General features: G+C 45.6%; 5 protein-coding genes across 13 annotated transcripts in view; 2 read left to right on the plus strand and 3 right to left on the minus strand.

Moving 5' to 3' along the window:
* DYNLL1 (dynein light chain LC8-type 1) overlaps nt 1-1,065 on the plus strand; it is a 151,178-nt gene extending 150,113 nt beyond the window's left edge. For all 7 annotated transcript variants that reach the window (XM_050748213.1, XM_050748217.1, XM_050748214.1 and 4 more), the window contains one exon: nt 647-1,065. In XM_050748213.1, coding sequence (XP_050604170.1) covers nt 647-784 — 138 coding nt within the window. In that variant the 3' untranslated portion in view covers nt 785-1,065. The remainder of the gene's footprint in view (nt 1-646) is intronic.
* TRIAP1 (TP53 regulated inhibitor of apoptosis 1) overlaps nt 1-19,751 on the minus strand; it is a 252,413-nt gene that overhangs the window by 58,786 nt on the left and 173,876 nt on the right. The window lies entirely within an intron of this gene.
* Nucleotides 1-19,751, plus strand: part of CABP1 (calcium binding protein 1) — a 219,151-nt gene that overhangs the window by 45,006 nt on the left and 154,394 nt on the right. The window lies entirely within an intron of this gene.
* SRSF9 (serine and arginine rich splicing factor 9) overlaps nt 1-19,751 on the minus strand; it is a 298,394-nt gene that overhangs the window by 41,363 nt on the left and 237,280 nt on the right. The gene's annotated exons all lie outside the window — the stretch shown is intronic.
* COQ5 (coenzyme Q5, methyltransferase) overlaps nt 6,796-19,751 on the minus strand; it is a 158,687-nt gene continuing 145,731 nt past the window's right edge. For both annotated transcript variants that reach the window (XM_050748108.1, XM_050748107.1), the window contains 4 exons: nt 14,338-14,444; nt 8,397-8,485; nt 7,487-7,598; nt 6,796-7,402 (listed from right to left, as the gene is read on the minus strand). In XM_050748108.1, coding sequence (XP_050604065.1) covers nt 7,301-7,402; nt 7,487-7,598; nt 8,397-8,485; nt 14,338-14,444 — 410 coding nt within the window. In that variant the 3' untranslated portion in view covers nt 6,796-7,300. The remainder of the gene's footprint in view (nt 7,403-7,486; nt 7,599-8,396; nt 8,486-14,337; nt 14,445-19,751) is intronic.

The following is a 19,751-nucleotide window of genomic DNA, read 5'->3' on the forward strand; positions in this document are numbered from 1 at the left end:
GACAGATGTGGAGAGGACGGCTGTTTGGATATTAAGGATAAAACTTGGCCAGTTGACAGATTCTGTTTACAGCATTTTTTACGGCAACAGTGGAGTGCTTCAGTATTGTGTCCCTGTAAATTTAATTTTGATCCGCAATCATTTGGTATACAATGTTGTTTGAAGTTTTATCCTTTTGGAAAAGTCTTGTGTTGCAGAGATGCAGTCAAGATCTTTGTGATGAGGAATGGGATGGGCTAATTTTTTACCATTTTCTTGGAATTGGGGGCATGGCAAATACAGTAGGGTGGTTCTCTACATAGAACATGATAAACCACACCTGTTAATGTCACCTTCTGTCAATGAATAAGAATATTATAGAAGGTATGAAGGTGTAATTACCATAATAACAAAGCACCCTGTCTTTAAGGCTGACCTTTTGTCCTTTGACCTCCTCAGCCTCCATTCCCATCTTAGCTCAGACTGCAAGTATGTTTGTATTAATGCACTATGTAGGCGTCTTGGAGCTGGGGAACATTCTTTCATTCTAAGAATTTGCAGATGCTGACGTTCCTCCTTTCTGCCCCTACAGGCTCTGGCTTATCCAGGAGGCAAACACTGACCTCTGGTAATTAAAATTCTAGTTCTTTTCTTTTGTCTTTCCCAGGAATTTGACAAGAAGTACAATCCCACCTGGCATTGCATCGTGGGAAGGAACTTCGGCAGTTACGTGACACATGAAACCAAACACTTCATCTACTTCTACCTGGGCCAAGTGGCCATTCTTCTGTTCAAATCTGGTTAAAAGCATGGACTGTGCCACACACCCAGTGATCCATCCAAAAACAAGGACTGCAGCCTAAATTCCAAATACCAGAGACTGAAATTTTCAGCCTTGCTAAGGGAACACCTCGATGTTTGAACCTTTGTTGTGTTTTGTACAGGGCATTCTCTGTACTAGTTTGTTGTGGTTATAAAACAATTAGCAGAATAGCCTACATTTGTATTTATTTTCTATTCCATACTTCTGCCCATGTTGTTTTCTCTCAGTCCATTCCTTTAAAAAATAAATCTGTTGCAGATGTGTATGTGTGTGAATTACAATTTGTTCAAATAACAGCATTGAAGATTGTCACTTGATCAGATGTCCAGGTTGGTGGGGATGAGTCCATCCTTACAGAAGTAAGTTTCTGTGGGGCATTTCAGTACTCTTTAGTCACATTCTCACCCATCCTGCAGCTGTTGTGCATGGCAAAGAAACATTTAAATTAAATCTTAGTCCTAATTTGAAAATCAGTATTTAAGGATATTTGTTAAGACATTGCTATAGAATGTTCTGGGCCTTTGGCCTCAGGTTGTGGTGATGGATGTGTGGTAGTACTTGAAGCTTTCTATGGCTATAAAATGGAAATAAGCTCAAAACAAAGTTGGGATAATGAAATGGATTCCAGGACCCTTGTCTAGCCCCTTCCCCTGCCTAGAAAGAAGGTGGTCTTAGGGGAAAGTAAATGTTTCTGAGCAGCAGTCTTAATGCTCTTCTAATAAAGGCTTTGCAGGAATTTACATTATCAGCCTGCTGTGCTGTGCTGTGCTTTGCTGTGGCCAGGAACAAGTGTGAATTGATGCCTTTTCCTGAAAAGACCCAATTAAAGCTGGGGACAAGTAGCCATCAAAGGTTTCCTGCTATCAATTTTAAGAGGACTGCAGTCTTAGAAAAGCAAATATGGCAGACTTGTAGGTGGAAAGGAAATAAGACAGGCTGAAACAACCCACACCCATCTTGGGAAACTGCAAGAAGGGTCCTGACTTCTAGTTTCCCTGTGTTTTCCCATGGATCTCTACGATGCTATTGGGATTTCTAAGCAGCCAGGCGACTGCTACACAGAAGAGGGCGATAGATTGGAATTGATGGGTGATAACTCCCATTTTAAGAGTAGAATTAGGTCAGTAACATATTTGGAAGTTTACTTTTCTTCAGAATGTGTGGTTTTAAGAATCCTAGCAAAGTTGTGCTACTTTGGGACTGAAAGGGTTTCAGGGTAGAGGTGCAAAATTTTGACTTTTTTTTTTTTTTTTTTGAGACGGAGTTTCGCTCTTGTTGCCCAGGCTGGAGTGCAATGGCGCGATCTCGGCTCACTGCAACCTCTGCCTCCCAGGTTCAAGAGATTCTCCTGCCTCAGCCTCTCAAGGAGCTGGGATTACAGGCATGTGCCACCATGCCCAGCTAATTTTGTATTCTTAGTAGAGATGGGGTTTCACTATATTAGTCAAGCTAGTCTCGAACTCCTGACCTCAGATAATCTGCCCACCTCTGCCTCATGAAGTGCTGTGATTACAGGCGTGAGCCACCAAGCCCGGCAATTTTGACTATTGTGCCAGTTTTTTCCCTGCTGTCTGCAAAAAAGGATGAGGTAGTGTGGAATAAACAGGAGACTGCAATTGGGGTAATTTTATGTTTGTATTTATATAAACAGACCGAAAATGTTCCCACAATTCCATCTTTTTTCTTTCATTTTTTTTGAGACAAGGTCTCCTGCTGCCCAGGCTGCAGTGCAGTGGTGTGATCACAGCCCACTGCAGCTTCGACCTCCTGGGCTCAAGTGATCCTACCACCTCAGCCTCCAAAGTAACTAGGACCACAAATACATGCCACCACACCCAGCTAACTTTTGAATTTTTTGTAGAGCTGGAGTCTCCCTGTGTTGCCCAGGCTGGTCTTGAATTCTTGGGCTCAAGCGATCCTCCCAAGGTGTTGGGATTACAGGTATGAGCCACCACACCTGGTTTAATTCATATTTTTTCTTTTTTTGAGACGGAGTCTCTCTGTCGCCCAGGTTGGAGTGCAGTGGCTTGATCTAGGCTCACTGCAGGCTCCGCCTCCCGGGTTCACGCCATTCTCCTGCCTCAGCCTCCCGAGTAGCTGGGACTACAGGTGCCCGCCACCACGCCCAGCTAAGTTTTTGTATTTTCAGTAGAGACAGGGTTTCACCGTGTTAGCCAGGATGATCTTGATCTCTTGACCTCGTGATCTGCCCACCTCGGCCTCCCAAAGCGCTGGGATTACAGGCATGAGCCACCTCACCTGGCCTAATTCATATTTTTTCTATCCCTTTTCCCTCTTTAGTGACCTGGCTATATTTCTATTTGAAGCCCACAAGGAATTTTGCCTCCAAAGCTTTAGCTTGTCCAGTTAAGCCCTACTCCAAACAAATAATCTGTCTCTAGCTACAGACCCAAAAGCTGATTCAAGACTGATAGCTAGACATTGGGAGTTTTAGTTGAATTTGATCTGTCCCATATTTACTGTCAAGAAGTTGGCAGCTTTTTTGTTTTTTTATTCAGATGTGAGAAAACCACGTTGCTATGGAGATAAGACTGGGTTGATGGTTTATGAAGCTCCTTCCAGTGCCTGTTCCTTCCTGTTAATTTCAAAAGCCAATAGGCTCCAGCTGGCTGAAAAGAAAATGTAAGCTAAGTTTTTCTAAGCATTTATCAAATGCTCCTAGCTGCTGTTCTTTGAGAGAGTTGTATATAGCTAGCTCTATCTGGAAGCTTTTCAGTGACAGGGCAAGATCTTGTAAGTGAAGGCACGTAAATGATCCTTACTGTGCTGGGCCAGGAAGCAGTATATCTGAAGCCCTTTCACATACCTTTGAACTACGTTATCCACAAACTGTTAGCCAAGTCACAGATTGATTTCTGCAGTTTATTTTTGAGACAGGTTCTCACTCTGTCACCAAAGCTAGAGTGCAGTGGCATGATCTCAACTCACTGCAACCTCCACCTCCCAGGCTCAGATGATCCTCTCACCTCAGCCTTCCAAATAGCTGGGAACACAGGTGTGTACCATACACCTGGCTATTTTTTTTTTTTTTTTTTTTTTGAGATGGAGTCTCGCTCTGTCGCCCAGGCTGGAGTGCAGTGGCGCGATCTCGGCTCACTGCAAGCTCCCGCCTCCCCGGGTTTACGCCATTCTCCTGCCTCAGCTCCTGAGTTTCTGCAATTTACAGGCGCCCGCCAAAGCCCCGGCTAAAAACCTTAAGATTTTTAGTAGAGACGGGGTTTCACCGTGGTCTCGATCTCCTGACCTGTGATCCGCCCGCCTCGGCCTCCCAAAGTGCTGGGATTACAGGCGTGAGCCACCGCGCCCGGCCACACCTGGCTATTTTTTTAAATTTTTTGTAGAGATGGGGTTTTGCCATGTTGCTCAGGCTGGTCTCGAACTCCTGGATTCAAGCAATCTGCCCTCCTTGGCCTCCCAAAGTGCTGGGATTACAAGCATAGGCCACTCTGCTGGACTGATTTCTGCAATTTCTAAGCAAAGCCTCTTTAAAACCTTAAGATTCAGCCGGGCGCGGTGGCTCAAACCTGTAATCCCAGCACTTTGGGATGCCGAGACGGGCGGATCACGAGGTCAGGAGATCGAGACCATCCTGGTGAACACGGTGAAACCCCGTCTCTACTACAAAAAAATACGAGGTGGCAGGCGCCTGTAGTCCCAGCTACTCGGGAGCCTGAAAAATGGCCTGAACCCGGGAGGCGGAGCTTGCAGTGAGCTGAGATCCGGCCACTGCACTCCAGCCTGGGCTACAGAGCGAGACTCCATCTCAAAAAAAAAAAAAAAAAAAAAAAACCTTAAGATTCATCCACACTCAAAATATTTATGGCTGGGTGCAGTGCCTCATGTCTGTAGTCCCAGCACTTTGAGAGGCCAAAGTGGGAGCCCAGGAGTATGAGAGCAGCCTGGGCAACACAGGGAGACCCTGTATCTATTAAGAAAAAAAAATTATAGCAGCCAGGTATGGTGGCTCACACCTGTAATACCAACACTTTTGGAGGTTGAGGTGGGCGGGTCACCTGATGTCAGGATATCGACACCAGCCTGGCCAACATGGTGAAATCTCGTTTCTACTAAAAATACAAAAATTAGCTGGGCATGGTGGTAGGTACCTGTAATCCCAACTACTTGGAAGGCTGATGCAGGAGAATCGCTTGAACATGGGAGGTGGAGGTTGCAGTGAGCTGAGATCACACCACTGCACTCCAGCCTAGGCGACTGAGGGAGACTCGGTCTCAAAAAAAAAAAAAAAAATTAAAAATTAAAAAATTAACCAGGCACTATGGTATATGCCTGTAGTCCCAGCTATTTAAGGGGCTGAGGTCAGAGGACTGCTTGAGCCCAGGAGTTTAGGCTGCAGTGGGCTATGATCAGGTCATTGCACTCCAGCTTGAGTGAGAGACCGAGACCCTGTCTCTTAAAACAATTTATGGCCTCATTTTAACATCAAACAGTGGACTGTATTCAGGAAAATGTTTAGAAAATGACAAAAAATGAAAAAGAAAGACAACAGTAGACTATAACAAGGAGACAAGAAGTCTGCCCGGCCGGGCGCGGTGGCTCAAGCCTGTAATCCCAGCACTTTGGGAGGCCGAGACGGGCGGATCACGAGGTCAGGAGATCGAGACCATCCTGGTGAACACGGTGAAACCCCGTCTCTACTAAAAAATACAAAAAATTAGCCGGGCGCGGTGGTGGGCGCCTGTAGTCCCAGCTACTCGGGAGGCTGAGGCAGGAGAATGGCGTGAACCCGGGAGGCGGAGCTTGCAGTGAGCTGAGATCCGGCCACTGCACTCCAGCCCGGGCGACAGAGCAAGACTCTGTCTCAAAAAAAAAAAAAAAAAAAAAAAAAGAAGTCTGCCCAGCTCCATCTCTGAGTACTGAAGGTTAGCTTACATCGTTTTCAAACTTTTTTTTTTTGCTATAAAACAAGTGTACTCTTACAAAAAAGCTCCCTATATAAGACATGAAAAAAAAAAAAAAAGACATGAAAGCAGGATTTTGCTGGTACATTTATTTTCCAACAAGGACTTAGTGAAAATTTTTTTTTTTTCTTTGAGACAGTCTCCCTCTACCACCCAGTATGGAGTGCAGTGGCACGATCTCGTCTTACTGCAATCTCCGCCTCCTGGGTTCAAGTGATTTGCCCGCCTCAGCCTCCCAAGTAGCTGGGATTACAGGCGTGCACCATCATGCCCAGCTAATTTTTTATATTTTTAGTAGAGACAGGATGTCACTATACAGGCCAAGCTGGTTTCAAACTCCTGACTTTGTGATCCACCCACCTCGGCCTATGAAAGTGCTGGGATTATAGGCGTGAGCCACTGCACCCAACCCACACGGTAGCTTTTTATGGAAGAGGACTGAAAGAATGATGAAAAATATATTTTCTGGCCGGGCACGGCCAACATGGTGAAACCCCATCTCTACTAAAAATACAAAAAAATGTAGCCGGGTGTGGTGGCACGCACCTGTAATCCCAGCTACTTGGGAGGCTGAGGCAGGAGAATTGCTTGAACTCGCAAGGCGGAGGTTGCAGTGAGCAGAGACTGCGCCACTGCACTCCAGCCTGGGTGACAGAGGAAGACTCCGTCTCGGAAAATGGAAAATAAAAAAAAAAAAAAAGCCGGGCGCGGTGGCTCAAGCCTGTAATCCCAGCACTTTGGGAGGCCGAGACGGGCAGATCACGAGGTCAGGAGATCGAGATCATCCTGGCTAACACGGTGAAACCCCGTCTCTACTAAAAATACAAAAACTTAGCCGGGCGAGGTGGCAGGTGCCTGTAGTCCCAGCTACTCGGGAGGCTGAGGCAGGAGAATGGCGTAAACCCGGGAGGCGGAGCTTGCAGTGAGCTGAGATCTGGCCACTGCACTCCAGCCTGGGTGACAGAGCGAGACTCCGTCTCAAAAAAAAAAAAAAAAAAAGAAAAAGAAAAATATATTTTCCTTACCACCTTCAAGAAAAAATGACAAGTACCATCAAAAGGTAAACTCGTTTACTGGTTCAGCACACAATTCTCATGATCATTAGTACTCTGACCTGGGCCTAGACTTAGTCCTAGGCTGAAAGATTGATTCAGGTACAATTAAGTTTTCTGGTGAAAAATCGTCATTGGGTTCAAATGATCTATTATCCCTCTGGAAGGCAGCACCAGCAGGGAAGCTATGAATACACTCACTTCAAAACTGAGCTTTAGTGCTGGTTGTACCTTAACCACACACCCTACAGCCAAGAGAAATTAGCAGTTGAGCAAAAATACAGACCAAATGCCTCTGGGAGACGGACTGAAGCAGCTCCAAAGAAAGCTGTAAAAAAGTGACAAGAATTTGTTCTTCCACTTTAAGACTGTTCGATTCAAACATGAGTCCATGGCACGTATCCTTAAGAGGAGATGGTCTCCTGCTGTCTCATTTGCCAGATTATCCTTCAGTTCCAGGCTTTCAACAGGATGTGACTGGTTCATGCTCCATGACAGGAAAGGAATTAAAGTTTGAAGCCAGAATGAATGGCCACAATGCCTGATGTTAGACTTTCATAGGTCACCTTGTGAAAGCCTGCATCTTCTATCATCTCTTTGAACTCTTCCTAAAACACAAGGAAAGATGATACAGCCAGAGTAGCCTGGATTTCACTGTAGGGCCTTTGTTTAAAGCTATAGAAGTTTCATACCTGAGACGGAAACCTTCGGATACTCTCTACAAGGTACTGATAGGACTTCCAGTCTCCAGCGATGACCTCTCCCAGGACAGGGATGACCTGGAAGCTATATAGATCATAAAGCCTAAGCAAACAAAAAGGTAAAAGATGAAGATTAGAACATGCCCCTCACTTCTTCCCTAGATAAGAAGAAAGAAGGACTAAACCTGGGGTCACAAACTCAAATGCCTACAGGCATCAAGCAAGAACCTGAATTAAGTGGGTCAGGTACAAGACCAGTAGAAGTGCTGACAGGTACAGTTAGGAAGTACGATAAAGTGGAGAAGAGACAGTTACTACTCAGCCCTCCCTGTGGCATGTGGGGATATGGGCCTACCCAGGGCTGCCATGTATCTGATTTCTCAAGTGAAGCTGGAAATTCAGATTTTTATGTAAAATTTCCTGATTAAATTTTTTTTTTTTAGAGATAGGGTCTCACTGTGTTGCCCAGGCTGGTCTTGAAATTCTGGCCTCAAGTGATCCTCCCGCCTCAGCCTCCCAAAGTGCTGAGATTACAAGCATGAGCCACTGCACTTGGCCCAAATTTCCTGATTTTTTTTTAAGTCAGTCAAATTTAGCAGTGGGGCATAGAACAGCAACATTAGTGCCACTAATAAGTTCTGATAACCCACTACCATTGGACCAACCATTTCCTAATTTTTAAATAGGGGCTTCTAAGTCAATTTCTTAATACACATATGTAAGCCAACTTGGATCTGGTTTGAGACTCTTGTGGCCTAGGTACTATAATTCAGAACTGGCTGACCTCTGGTACTCTGAACTACAAAGTTCATGCTTATAGCTTACTGGCTATTCTCAGTCCATTTCAGGGTAGGAAACCTTGGCTATACAATGAAGATAAAGCCCTATTAACAATGCCAACCTGGATATGAGGGGATTGTTCACTTGGCTAAATTCCAGACAGAGAAACCGTCCTCCTGGTTTCAGCACCCGATGGGCTTCCTGGAGTGCCTGAGCAAGACAAGGAACAACAGGACACACTCCTCAGTAGACCTCATTCAATTCCATGAGGCCAAGACAGCTTTAGCTTCTGTAGGCATTACAAAAGTTATCATGGCCCACAAACCTCTTGTTTATTTTCACTTGGGAAGCTGTAGCAGCAGCAATAACCCTACGTATCCCAAATGCTATAGGCATTCTGCTGTCAGTGACTAGACAAAGTTAGTTGGGGTAATCTAAACTGACTACAGATTGGTACAACTGCATGAAGGGTAAGTTTAGAGTTACCTATCAAAATCACAATGGATATCCTCTCTGATAAAGCAATTTTACTTCAAGGAATCTATCTTACAGAAATGCTTCTACTATGGAAATGACATGTATGTGGGTTATTCACTTTTATTTATTATTTTTTTTGCGATGGAGTCTTGCTTTGTTGCCCAGATTGGAGTGCACTGGTGTGATCTCAGCTCACTGCAACCTCTGCCTCCCAGGTTCAAGTGATTCTCCAGCCTCAGCTTCCCAAGTAGCTGAACTACAGGTGCCTGCCACCACGCCCCACTAAGTTTTTGTTTGTTTGTTTTTGAGATGGAGTTTTGCTCTTGTTGCCCAGGCTGGAGGGCAATGGCACAATCTCGGCTCACCACAACCTCCGCCTCCTGGGTTGAAGTGATTTTTCTGCCTCAGCCTCCCAAGTAGCTAGGATTACAGGTGTGTGCCACCACGCCTGGCTAATTTTGTATTTTTAGTAGAGACAGGGTTTCTTTTTTTTTTTTTTTTTGAGACGGAGTCTCGCTCTGTCGCCCAGGCTGGAGTGCAGTGGCGCAATCTCGGCTCACTGCAAGCTCCGCCTCCCGGATTCACGCTATTCTCCTGCCTCAGCCTCCAGAGTAGCTGGGACTACAGGCACCCGCCACCACACCCGGCTAATTTCTTTTTGTATTTTTAGTGGAGACGGGGTTTCACCGTGTTAGCCAGGATGGTCTCGATCTCCTGACCTCATGATCCGCCTGCCTTGGCCTCCCAAAGTGCTGGGATTATAGGCTTGAGCCACCGCGCCCGGCCTGAGACAGCGTTTCTCCATGTTGGTCAGGCTGGTCTCGAACTCCCAACCTCAGGTGGCCCTCCCGCCTCAGCCTCCCAAAGTGCTGGGATTACAGGCATGAGCCACCGCGCCCAGCCTATTTGTTTGTTTTTTTGAGATGGAGTTTCGCTCTTGTTGCCCAGGCTGCAGTGCAACGGCACAATCTCGGCTCACTGCAAACTCCACCTCCCAGGTTCAAGCGATTCTCTTGCCTCAGACTCTCAAGTAGCTGGGATTACAGGCATGCACCACCATGCCCAACTAATTTTGTATTTTTAGTAGAGACAGGGTTTCACCATGTTGGCCAGGCCAGTCTCAAACTCCTGGCCTGAAGTGATCCACCCACCTCAGCCTCACAAGGTGCTAAGATTACAGGTGTGAGCCACTGTGCCTGACCGGTTATTCACTTTTAAATAAAAAGTATAGGAAGCCATCGTTTTGGACTGTTTCTGCACTAGGTTCCAACAGACCAGACTAAGCATCAAGATGGAGTCACCCAACTTGTGACTCCATAGTTCCACGTCACCAAACCCAAACTAAGTTGTCAGCTGACCTGAGAGATCAGGAGAAAGAGATACAGTCAATTTCTCCAACACTCCTGTTTAAAATTTTTTTTTTTTTTTTTTTTGAGACAGAGTCTTGCTCTGTCGCCCAGGCTGGAGTGCAGCAGCACGATCTCAGGTCATTGCAACCTCCACCTCCTTGGTTCAAGCGATTCTCCTGCCTCAGCCTCCTGGGTAGCTGGGACTACAGGCGCGTGCCACCACTCCCGGCTAATTTTTTTGTTTTTAGTAGAAACGGGGTTTCACCATGTTAGCCAGGATGGTCTCGATCTCCTGACCTCGTGATCTGCCCACCTCGGCCTCCCAAAGTGCTGGGATTGCAGGCGTGAGCCACCGCACCAGGGCTCCTGTTTAAATTTATAAATCACATGATAATGAAGCTCCTTCTGCTTTAATCCTTACACAAAAAAAGGTAGCCTGAAGTAGCCTGATATAAACTAATTTGTTTTTTATTTTTATTTTTTAGAGACAGGGTCTCACTGTTATGTTGCCCAGCTTGGAGTTCAGTGGCTATTCTCAGGTGTGATCATAGTACACTACGGCCTTGAACTCCTGGGCTCAAATAGTCCTCCTGCATCAGCCTCCCATGTAGCTGGGACTACAGGCATGTGCCACTGAACCTGGTCAATCAGTTATTGATTGACTGATTGATTGATTGAAATGGGGTCTCACTATGAAGCCCAGGCTGGTCTCTGACTCCTGGGCTCAGGTAATCCTCTTACCTCAGCCTCCCAAAGTGCTGGGATTATAGGCAAGAGCCACCACAAGTGGCCCTATCCGTTATTTATTTATTTATTTTGAGACAAAGTCTCACTCTGCCATCCAGGCTGGAGTGCAGTGGCGTGATCTCAGCTCACTGCAACCTGCACTCTTTGTTCTTTGCTTTTCAGCTTTCTTCAGTCTTTCTGTGTCTATAAAGCCAATGTCTTCTGCTCAATTCATTGGGATGCATTCTATTTTTTTTTTTTTTTTTTTTTTTGAGACTGAGTCTTGTTCTGTCGCCCAGGCTGGAGTGCAGTGGCACAATCTCGGATCACTGCAACCTCTGCCTCCCAGGTTCAAGCAATTCTCCTGTCTCAGCCTCCCAAGTAGCTGGGATTATAGGTGCCCGCCACCATGCCTGGCTAATTTTTGTATTTGTAGTACAGACAGGGTTTCGCCATGTTGGCCAGGCTGGTCTCAAACTCCTGACCTCAAATGATCCGCCCGCCTTGGCCTCCCAAAGTGCTGGGATTACAGGTGTGAGCCACTATGCCTGGTACATTCTATTTTGTGAAATGAAGTCATGTTTAAATTTGCTGTTCAAACAGTTGTCAAAAAATAGTGTTTGAATAACACAATATTAAAAGCATCTTTAACAATTTTAATAAGAGACTAAATTATGAAATATCAATATAAATGGAATCTATTTAAGTTTTTTTTTTTTTTCTTTGGAGATGGAGTTTTGCTCTGTCACCCAGGCTGGAGTGCAATGGTGCGATCTCAACTCACTACAACCTCTGCCTCCCGGGTTCAAGTGATTCTCCTCCCTCAGCCTCCCAAGTATCTGGGACTATAGGCATGTACTACCACACCCGGCTAATTTCTGTATTTTTAGTAGAGACGGGGTTTCACCATGTTGGTCAGGCTGGTCTCGAACTCCTGATCTCATGATCCACCCGCCTTGGCCTCCCAAAGTGCTGGGATTACAGGTGAGCCACCACACCTGGCCTCTATTCAACTATTTTTAAAAGAGCCAGTGCTCTTCATGTACTTACAAGCAAAAATCTCCAAGAAATACTTTTTTACTTTTATTCTATCTATCTATCTATCTATCTATCTATCTATCTATCTATCTATCTATTTTTGAGATGGAGTCTCACTCTGTCATCTATCTATCTATCTATCTATCTATCTATCTATCTATCTATCTATTTTTGAGATGGAGTCTCACTCTGTCATCCAGGCTGGAGTGCAGTGGTGTGATCTCAGCTCACTGCAGCCTTCGCCTCCTGGGTTCAAGGGATTTTCCTGCCTCAGCCTCCCAAGTAGCTGGAACTACAGGTTCACGCTGCCACACCTAGCTAATTTTTGTATTTTTAGTAGAGACGGGGTTCACCATGTTGGCCAGAATGGTCTTGATCTCCTGACCTCGTGATCCGCCCACCTCAGCCTCACAAAGAGTTGGGAGGCCAGCCTGGAGGCCTCCAAAGAGTTCAAGACCAGTTGAGGTTGAACTCACCTGGCTGCAGTGAGCCGAGATCGCACTATCGCACTCCAGCCTGGGTGACAGAGTAAGAGTCCGTTTCAAAAAAAAAAAGAAGAAAGAAAATAGTACACCTTGGCACAAAACATTGTAAACACTTGTCTAAGGTTACTCAGTGAACAAATCAATGAATCCATACAAAAAATTACAAATAAGGATGTCACAAAGTTGTGCTATATGAAAAACATAGGAAAAAAAGAAATATCAATTAGTTATTGGTCATGTGAATCATAACCAATTCACAAAACATCTTGGCAAAGATACACAAGAAGCTGGTGACTGTCTGAAGGGAGAAGCACTGAATGCGAGAGGAGGCAAGGATGGGAGGGAGATTGTCACATATACCCTTTTGTACTTTTTGAACTTTGAACCTATTAAAAAAATTTATTTCCCCAGGCGCAGTGGCTTACGCCTATAATCCCAGCACTTTGGGAGGCTGAGGCGGGAGGATCACGAGATCAAGAGATGGAGACCACTCTGGCCAACACAGTGAAACCCCCTCTCTACTGAAAAATACAAAAATCAGCTGGGCGTGGTGGCACATGCCTGTAGTCCTAGTTACCCGGGAGGCTGAGGCAGGAGAATCGCTTGAACCCGGGAGACAGAGGTTGCAGTGAGCCAAGATCACGCCACTGCACTCCAGCCTGGCAACAGAGCAAGACTGTGTCTCAAAAAAAAAAAAAAAGTTTTAATTCAACGAAATAATAAACTGGCTACTGACATAGGAAAGGTGATGCAAACCAAGCTGATAAAACTCCATAAAGAACTTACCACTTAACCAGAGGACCCACGCAACCAGAGACTATGTTACCAAAATGAAACTCTTTGCCTTGCACATGGTCTTCAAGTGTTTTGAACAGAATGTTAAAGTAGGAATAAAGGCCAGGCATGGTGGCTCAAGCCTGTAATCCCAGCATTTTGGGAGGCTGAGATGAGAGGATCACTTGAGCTCAGGAGTTCGAGATCAACCTGGGCAACATGGCGAAACCCCATCTCTACAAAAAATAAAAATAAAAAATAAGGTAGGAACAAAGAGGAGCTCCATCAGATTAAGGAATGCTCCCCTCTTCCAGCAGAAAAGCCATGAATCCAGCTATCTTTTGTCAAAACAGTGTTTGAGGGCCTTTGTCTTTGTCAGCCTCTGAAATGTCCCTGATCTTCTGCAAATTCACAGGGTCAAGCAGCTTCACAAGTATGAGGAAACACACAAAGGCCAGAGCAAGACCAAATCCCAAAGATGTGACTACCAATCCAAGTAAGACAGACTTCTATGGAGATCAGTTCTGTGGTTTTAGTCTTTTTCAATTTTGTGACTAGAAAATTTGTCAACTTAAAGGATTGAGGACCCTAAACTTCAAACAGGCATTCCACTCAAGCGCCGAGCCCTTAAACATTATTTTTTTTAAGATCAAAAAAAAAAAAAATCTCTCCCTGGGGGTGGTGGTGGGTGCCTGTAATCCCAGCTACTTGGGAAGCAGATGTGGAAGGACTGCTTGAGCCCAGGAGTTTGAGACCAGCCTGGGCAAAATAGCAACACCCCATCTCAAAAAATAAAACTCTTCTTTCCGCCGGGCGCGGTGGCTCAAGCCTGTAATCCCAGCACTTTGGGAGGCCGAGACGGGCGGATCACGAGGTCAGGAGATCGAGACCATCCTGGCTGACATGGTGAAACCCCGTCTCTACTTTAAAAATACAAAAAACTAGCCGGGCGAGGTGGCGGGCGCCTATAGTCCCAGCTACTCGGGAGGCTGAGGCAGGAGAATGGCGTGAACCCGGGAGGCGGAGCTTGCAGTGAGCTGAGATCCGGCCACTGCACTCCAGCCTGGGCGGCAGAGCGAGACTCTGTCTCAACAACAACAAAAAATAATAAAAAATAAAAAATAAAAAAACTCTTCTTTCCTCACTCACTGTAGCTCTACAACTGAGGTAATTTCCTGAGAGTCATACAAGCTGAGGATGCAGCCATTCATACCTGATCAATGTGTGTGACATTCCGGATCCCAAAGGCAATGGTGTAAATATCAAACTTGTCATCATCGAAGGGCAGCTCTTCAGCGTCTCCTAATACCCATGCAAGTCCTGGAAGAGAAAATGAGTTCCAGGTCTCAGTGTGGGTAGCTGTTTTTCCCGCACCCAGTGAATTCATTTCATGTAGAGCACTGTGCTTGAAAGCCCAGGTCCTGGGGGTTAGGCTGCCTGGATTCTAATACCAGCTTCACCATATTTCTTATATATTCATATTTTTCCTTTTATATTTTTAATCAGTTATTATTATTATTTTTTAGACATGAGAGGTCTTGCTTTCTCACCCAGGTTGGAGTACAGTGGCACAATCACAGCTCACTGCATCCTCAAACTCCTGGGCTCAAGCAATCCTCCTGCCTCGGCCTCCCAAAGTGCTGGCATGACAGATGTGAGCCACCGTACCGGCCTGTGTATTCTTGAATAAACTACTTTGTCTCAGTTTCCTCATCTGTAAAATGGAGTTAAAAACTAGTGCCTACTTTATAGGGTTACTAAAAGTATTAACTGAGTTACTCTAAGTACAGAATTTAGCATAGTTTTACTGGTTTTATTGGAATCACAGAGCAACAGCATGTCCAGGTCTGAGGCCAGGTCATGAATTCAGAGATCACCAGAGGCCCCTATCAGGGTGGCTGTGTCCCCCAAGGATCTTGATTGGACTTTAACATTACACAACCTACAGCAAATTAGATGTAAAATACAAAAAGAAGACTCTATAGAGGAAGGTAAATGAAAATAACCTTTCTGGAAAGCAAATTAGCAGCATCTAACAAGGGCCTTAAAAATAAGTAAGGGCTGGGCGTGGTGGCTCACGCCTGTAATTCCAGCACTTTGGGAGGCCAAGGCGGGTGGATTGCAAGGTCAGGAGTTCGAGACCAGCCTGGCCAATATGGTGAAACCCCGTGTCTACTAAAAATACAAAAAAATTATCTGGGCTTGGTGGCGCATGCCTGTAATCCCAGCTAATCCGGAGGCTGAGGCAGGAGAATTGCTTGAACCCAGGAGGTGGAGGATGCAGTAAGCTGAGATTATGCCACCACACTCCAACCTAGGTGACACAGTGAGACTCCGTCTCAAAAAAAGAAAAAATAAATAAATAAATAAGTATATCTGGCCAGGTGCGGTGGCTCATGCCTGTAATCCCAGCACTTTGGGAAGCCAAGGTGGCCGGATCACGAGGTCAGGAGATCAAAACATGGTGAAACCCCCTCTCTACTAAAAATACAAAAAGTTAGCCGGACGTGGTGGCGTGCACCTATAGTCCCAGCTACTGGGAAGGCTGAGGCAGGAGAATTGCTTGAATCCGGGAGGTGGAGGTTGCAGTGAGCTGAGATCGTGCCACTGTACTCCAGCCTGAGTGACAGATGAGACTCCATCTCAAAAAAAAAAAAAAAAAAAAAAAGTATACCTTTTGACCCAGTGATTTGATTTTTAGGGAAAGGACATTGACATCACATCACAACTACTGCTTAGAGGGCCCTTATCAAGTGGCAGGGTCTGTGTTATTTTACGTACATCTAGATTATCTTAGTACATCCTCATACCAACTCTGTGAGAGAGTTAGTACCATTATCCTCCTGTTTCAGGTCAGCAAAGTGAACATCAGAAAGGCTAAAGTCTGAGCTGAGCATGGTGGCATGCGCCTGTAATCCCAGAGACTCAGGAGGCTGAGGCGGGAGGAGAGCTTGAGCTCAGGAGTTCAATACCAGCCTGGGTAACACAGCAAGACCATATCTCGAAAAAATAAAAAGCAAAAAGAGGAAGGTTGCTTGCCCAAGGTCACACAGATGGACTGGAATCCAGAGCCTATGTTTTCAACAGCTACGGTATATCACCTCGTAGTATGAAGTAGTTATTAGAGTTTAAACAGTTGACTAAGGTTATGTAGTCAGTAAACGAATAAATCCATGCAAAAATTACAAATAAGAACGTCACAAAGTTGTGATACATGCAAAACACTGGGGAAAAAAAGAGTTACCAATTGGTTATTGGTTATGTGAATTGGTTATGTGAATCATGAAACATCCATATGAAAGAATAGCATAAAAAATAATGATTTCAAGGAATTTCTAACGACATGGAAAAATCTTTTGACATAATAGTAAATTAAAGTAGGATTACTAATTTGTAGGTCAGGTGCGGTGGCTCATGCCCGTAATCCCAGCACTTTGGGAGGTCGAGGTAGGTGGATCATGAGGTCAGGAGTTCGAAACCAGCCTGGCCAAGACAGTGAAACCCCGTCTCCACTGAAAATACAAAAATTAGCTAGGTATGGTGGAGGGCGCCTGTAATCCCAGCTACTTAGGAGGCTGAGGCAGGGGAATCACTTGAACCGGGAGGCGGAGGTTGCCGTGAGCCAAGATCGCACCACTGCACTCTAGCCTGGGCGACATAGCAGGACTCTGTCTCAAAAAAAATAAATAAAATAAAATAAAATGAAATAAAATAAAATAAAATAAATAAATGGTATATATAGGATGTTCTCAACTTTATAAAAAGGGAATGATGGCCAGGCGCGGTGGCTCACGCCTGTAATCCCAGCACTTTGGGAGGCCGAGGCGGGCGGATCACAAGGTCAGGAGATCGAGACCACGGTGAAACCCTGTCTCTACTAAAAATACAAAAAATTAGCCGGGCGCGGTGGCGGGCGCCTGTAGTCCCAGCTACTCAGGAGGCTGAGGCAGGAGAATGGCGTAAACCCAGGAGGCGGAGCTTGCAGTGAGCTGAGATCGCGCCACTGCACTCCAGCCTGGGCAACAGAGCGAGACTCCGTCTCAAAAAAACAAAAACAAAAACAATAAAAAGGGAATGATTAGGAAAAAGGAAGGAAACATCACCATATTGAGGGGTATCTCTGAATGTTTGAATTACGGTTAATATTTACTTTCTTCTTAACACTTTTTCAAGCCAGGCGTGATAACCCACGCCTGTAATCCCAGCACTTTGGGAGGCCAAGGAGGGCAGACCACTTGAGGCCAAGAGTTTGAGAGTAGCCTGGCCAACATGGCTAAACCCTATCTCCACTAAAAATACAAAAATTAGCCAAGCGTGGTGGCATACATCTATAATCCTAGCTACCCACCTGCCTAATTTTTTTTTTTTTTTTTTTTTTAGTAGAGACAGGGTTTCACCATGTTGGCCAGGCTGTTCTCAAACTCCTGACCTCACGTGATCCATCCACCACGGCCTCCCAAAGTGCTGGGATAACAGGTGTGAGCCACGGCACCCAGCCAAATATATATATATTTTAAAGCTCCTGTCCCTAAGGTCTTCCATGTGGGAAGGAAAGTGCTACATAAAAAATATAAATAAAACATATAACCATGCTATACATTTAAAAAAGTAGTTAAGTGACACATTAACTTTTTTTTTTTGAGACAGAGCCTTGCTCTGTCACTCAGTCTGGAGTGCAGTGGTGTGATCTTAGCTCACTGCAACATCTACCTCCTGGGTTCAAGAGATTCTCATGCCTCAGCCTCCTGAGTAGCTGGGATTACAGGAGTGCACCACCATGCCTGGCTAATTTTTGTATTTTAGTAGAGACGGGATTTCACCACTTTGGCCAGGCTGGTCTCGAACTTTTGACCTCAGGAGATCTCCCTGCCTCCGCCTCCCAAAGGGTTGGGATTACAGGCGTAAGCCACCGCGCCCAACCACACATTAACTATCACATTTATTAAATAATTTCTAGGGTCCTCCTACTTAGTTTCTACTTTTCATGATGTTTTTGTAAAGGTATGATTATTGGAGATTGACAAAACAAGGAGGAAAGATAAAACTGTACTATGGGGCACTTAATAATTCCTACGCAGATGCATTTGTCTTGGTGCTTAGGAGAGCTCAAAGGGCAGGCTATGCAATGGAAGAGATGATTCCAGAAATGGAACACTGCCTATCATTTCAATATCCTTGTTTTCCATTCTTTATGGCTGAGTACCAGAGAGTAGGGAAACATGTTTGTCAGTAGGAGTAAGGAAACATAGTGCCTTTGTCTAAAAACACTAGTGACTGTCTGCCTTCTGACCAGTATTGATGGTCAACAAAGGAGCCCTTCAGCTTGGGGGCCAAGTGGGCTGCAGTTCGTCTAGGCAGCTCCTTCTGGGGGTGGGAGGAGGAAGATTTGAGCTAAAATAACCATAGACACATAGACACTCATGGTGGGGGAGGAGAAGGAGAGAAATGCTGATGCTGACCTGAGGGACGTTCTTTGTTGTATACCACTGCCCCTTACAGTGGCCATCTGTGGTCCCTGGCCAGCATGGAAGAGGGCAGAGCAGCGGCTCTGAAAAGCTGGGCCGGGTGTGGTGGCTCACGCCTGTAATCCCAACACTTTGGGAGGCAGGGGTAGGAGGATCACAGGAAGCCAAGAGTTCGAGACCAGCCTGGCCAACATAGTGAAACCCCATCTCTACTTAAAATACAAAAAAATTGCTGGCTGTGGTGATATGCAGCTGTAATCCCAGCTACTCGGGAGGCTGAGGCACAAGAATTGCTTGAACCCGGGAGGCAGAGGTTATAGTGACCCGAGATCATGCCACTGTACGCCATCCTGGGCAACAGGGCGAGACTCTTGTCTCAGAAAAAACAAAACAAAACTGGGCCAACAAGGTGCAGTTGCCAGGATGGAGTTTCTCTCTTGTTGCCCAGGCTGGAGTACAATGGCACGATCTCGCTCACCACAACCTTCGCCTTCCAGGTTCAAGTGATTCTCCTGCCTCGGCTTCCCAAATAGCTGGAATTACAGGCATGCGCCACCACACCCAGCTAATTTTGTATTTTTAGTAGAGACAGGGTTTCTCCATATTGGTCAGGCTGGTCTCGAACTCTGGATCTCAGGTGATCCGACCCCCTCAGCCTCCCAAAGTGCTGGGATTATAGGCATGAGCCACCACGCCTGGCTAAATTTGCTTTTTTTGAGACAGGGTCTCACTCTGTTGCCCAGGCTGGAGTGCAGTGGCATGATCATGGCTCACTGCCATCTCGACCTCATGGGCTCAAGTGATCCTCCTGCTTCAGCCTCTCAAGTAGCTGCTACTACAGGTGTGTACCACCACACTTGGCTAACTTAAATTTTTTGTAGAGACAGAGCCTCACTATGTTGCCTAGGCTGGTCTTGAACTCCTGGCTTCAAGCGATCCTTCAGCCTCAGCCTTCCAAAGTGCTGGGATTACAGGCATGAGCCACCTTGCTGCCAAAATTTACAGTTTTAAGCTAGTACACAAATCATCCATTTTGAGCTTGCAGTAGTCTCACAGAGATATGCACGCAGTCATTTCCCTATCTGCTGTTCGTATTTACCATGGCAGGGAAGTTTGAGGAGTACTGTTCACAAGCGTTTCTTTGAGTGTATCATTGGGGTCC

This window comes from Macaca thibetana, chromosome 11 (genome assembly GCF_024542745.1).
Source record: "Macaca thibetana thibetana isolate TM-01 chromosome 11, ASM2454274v1, whole genome shotgun sequence".
Taxonomy (NCBI): Eukaryota; Metazoa; Chordata; class Mammalia; order Primates; family Cercopithecidae; genus Macaca; species Macaca thibetana.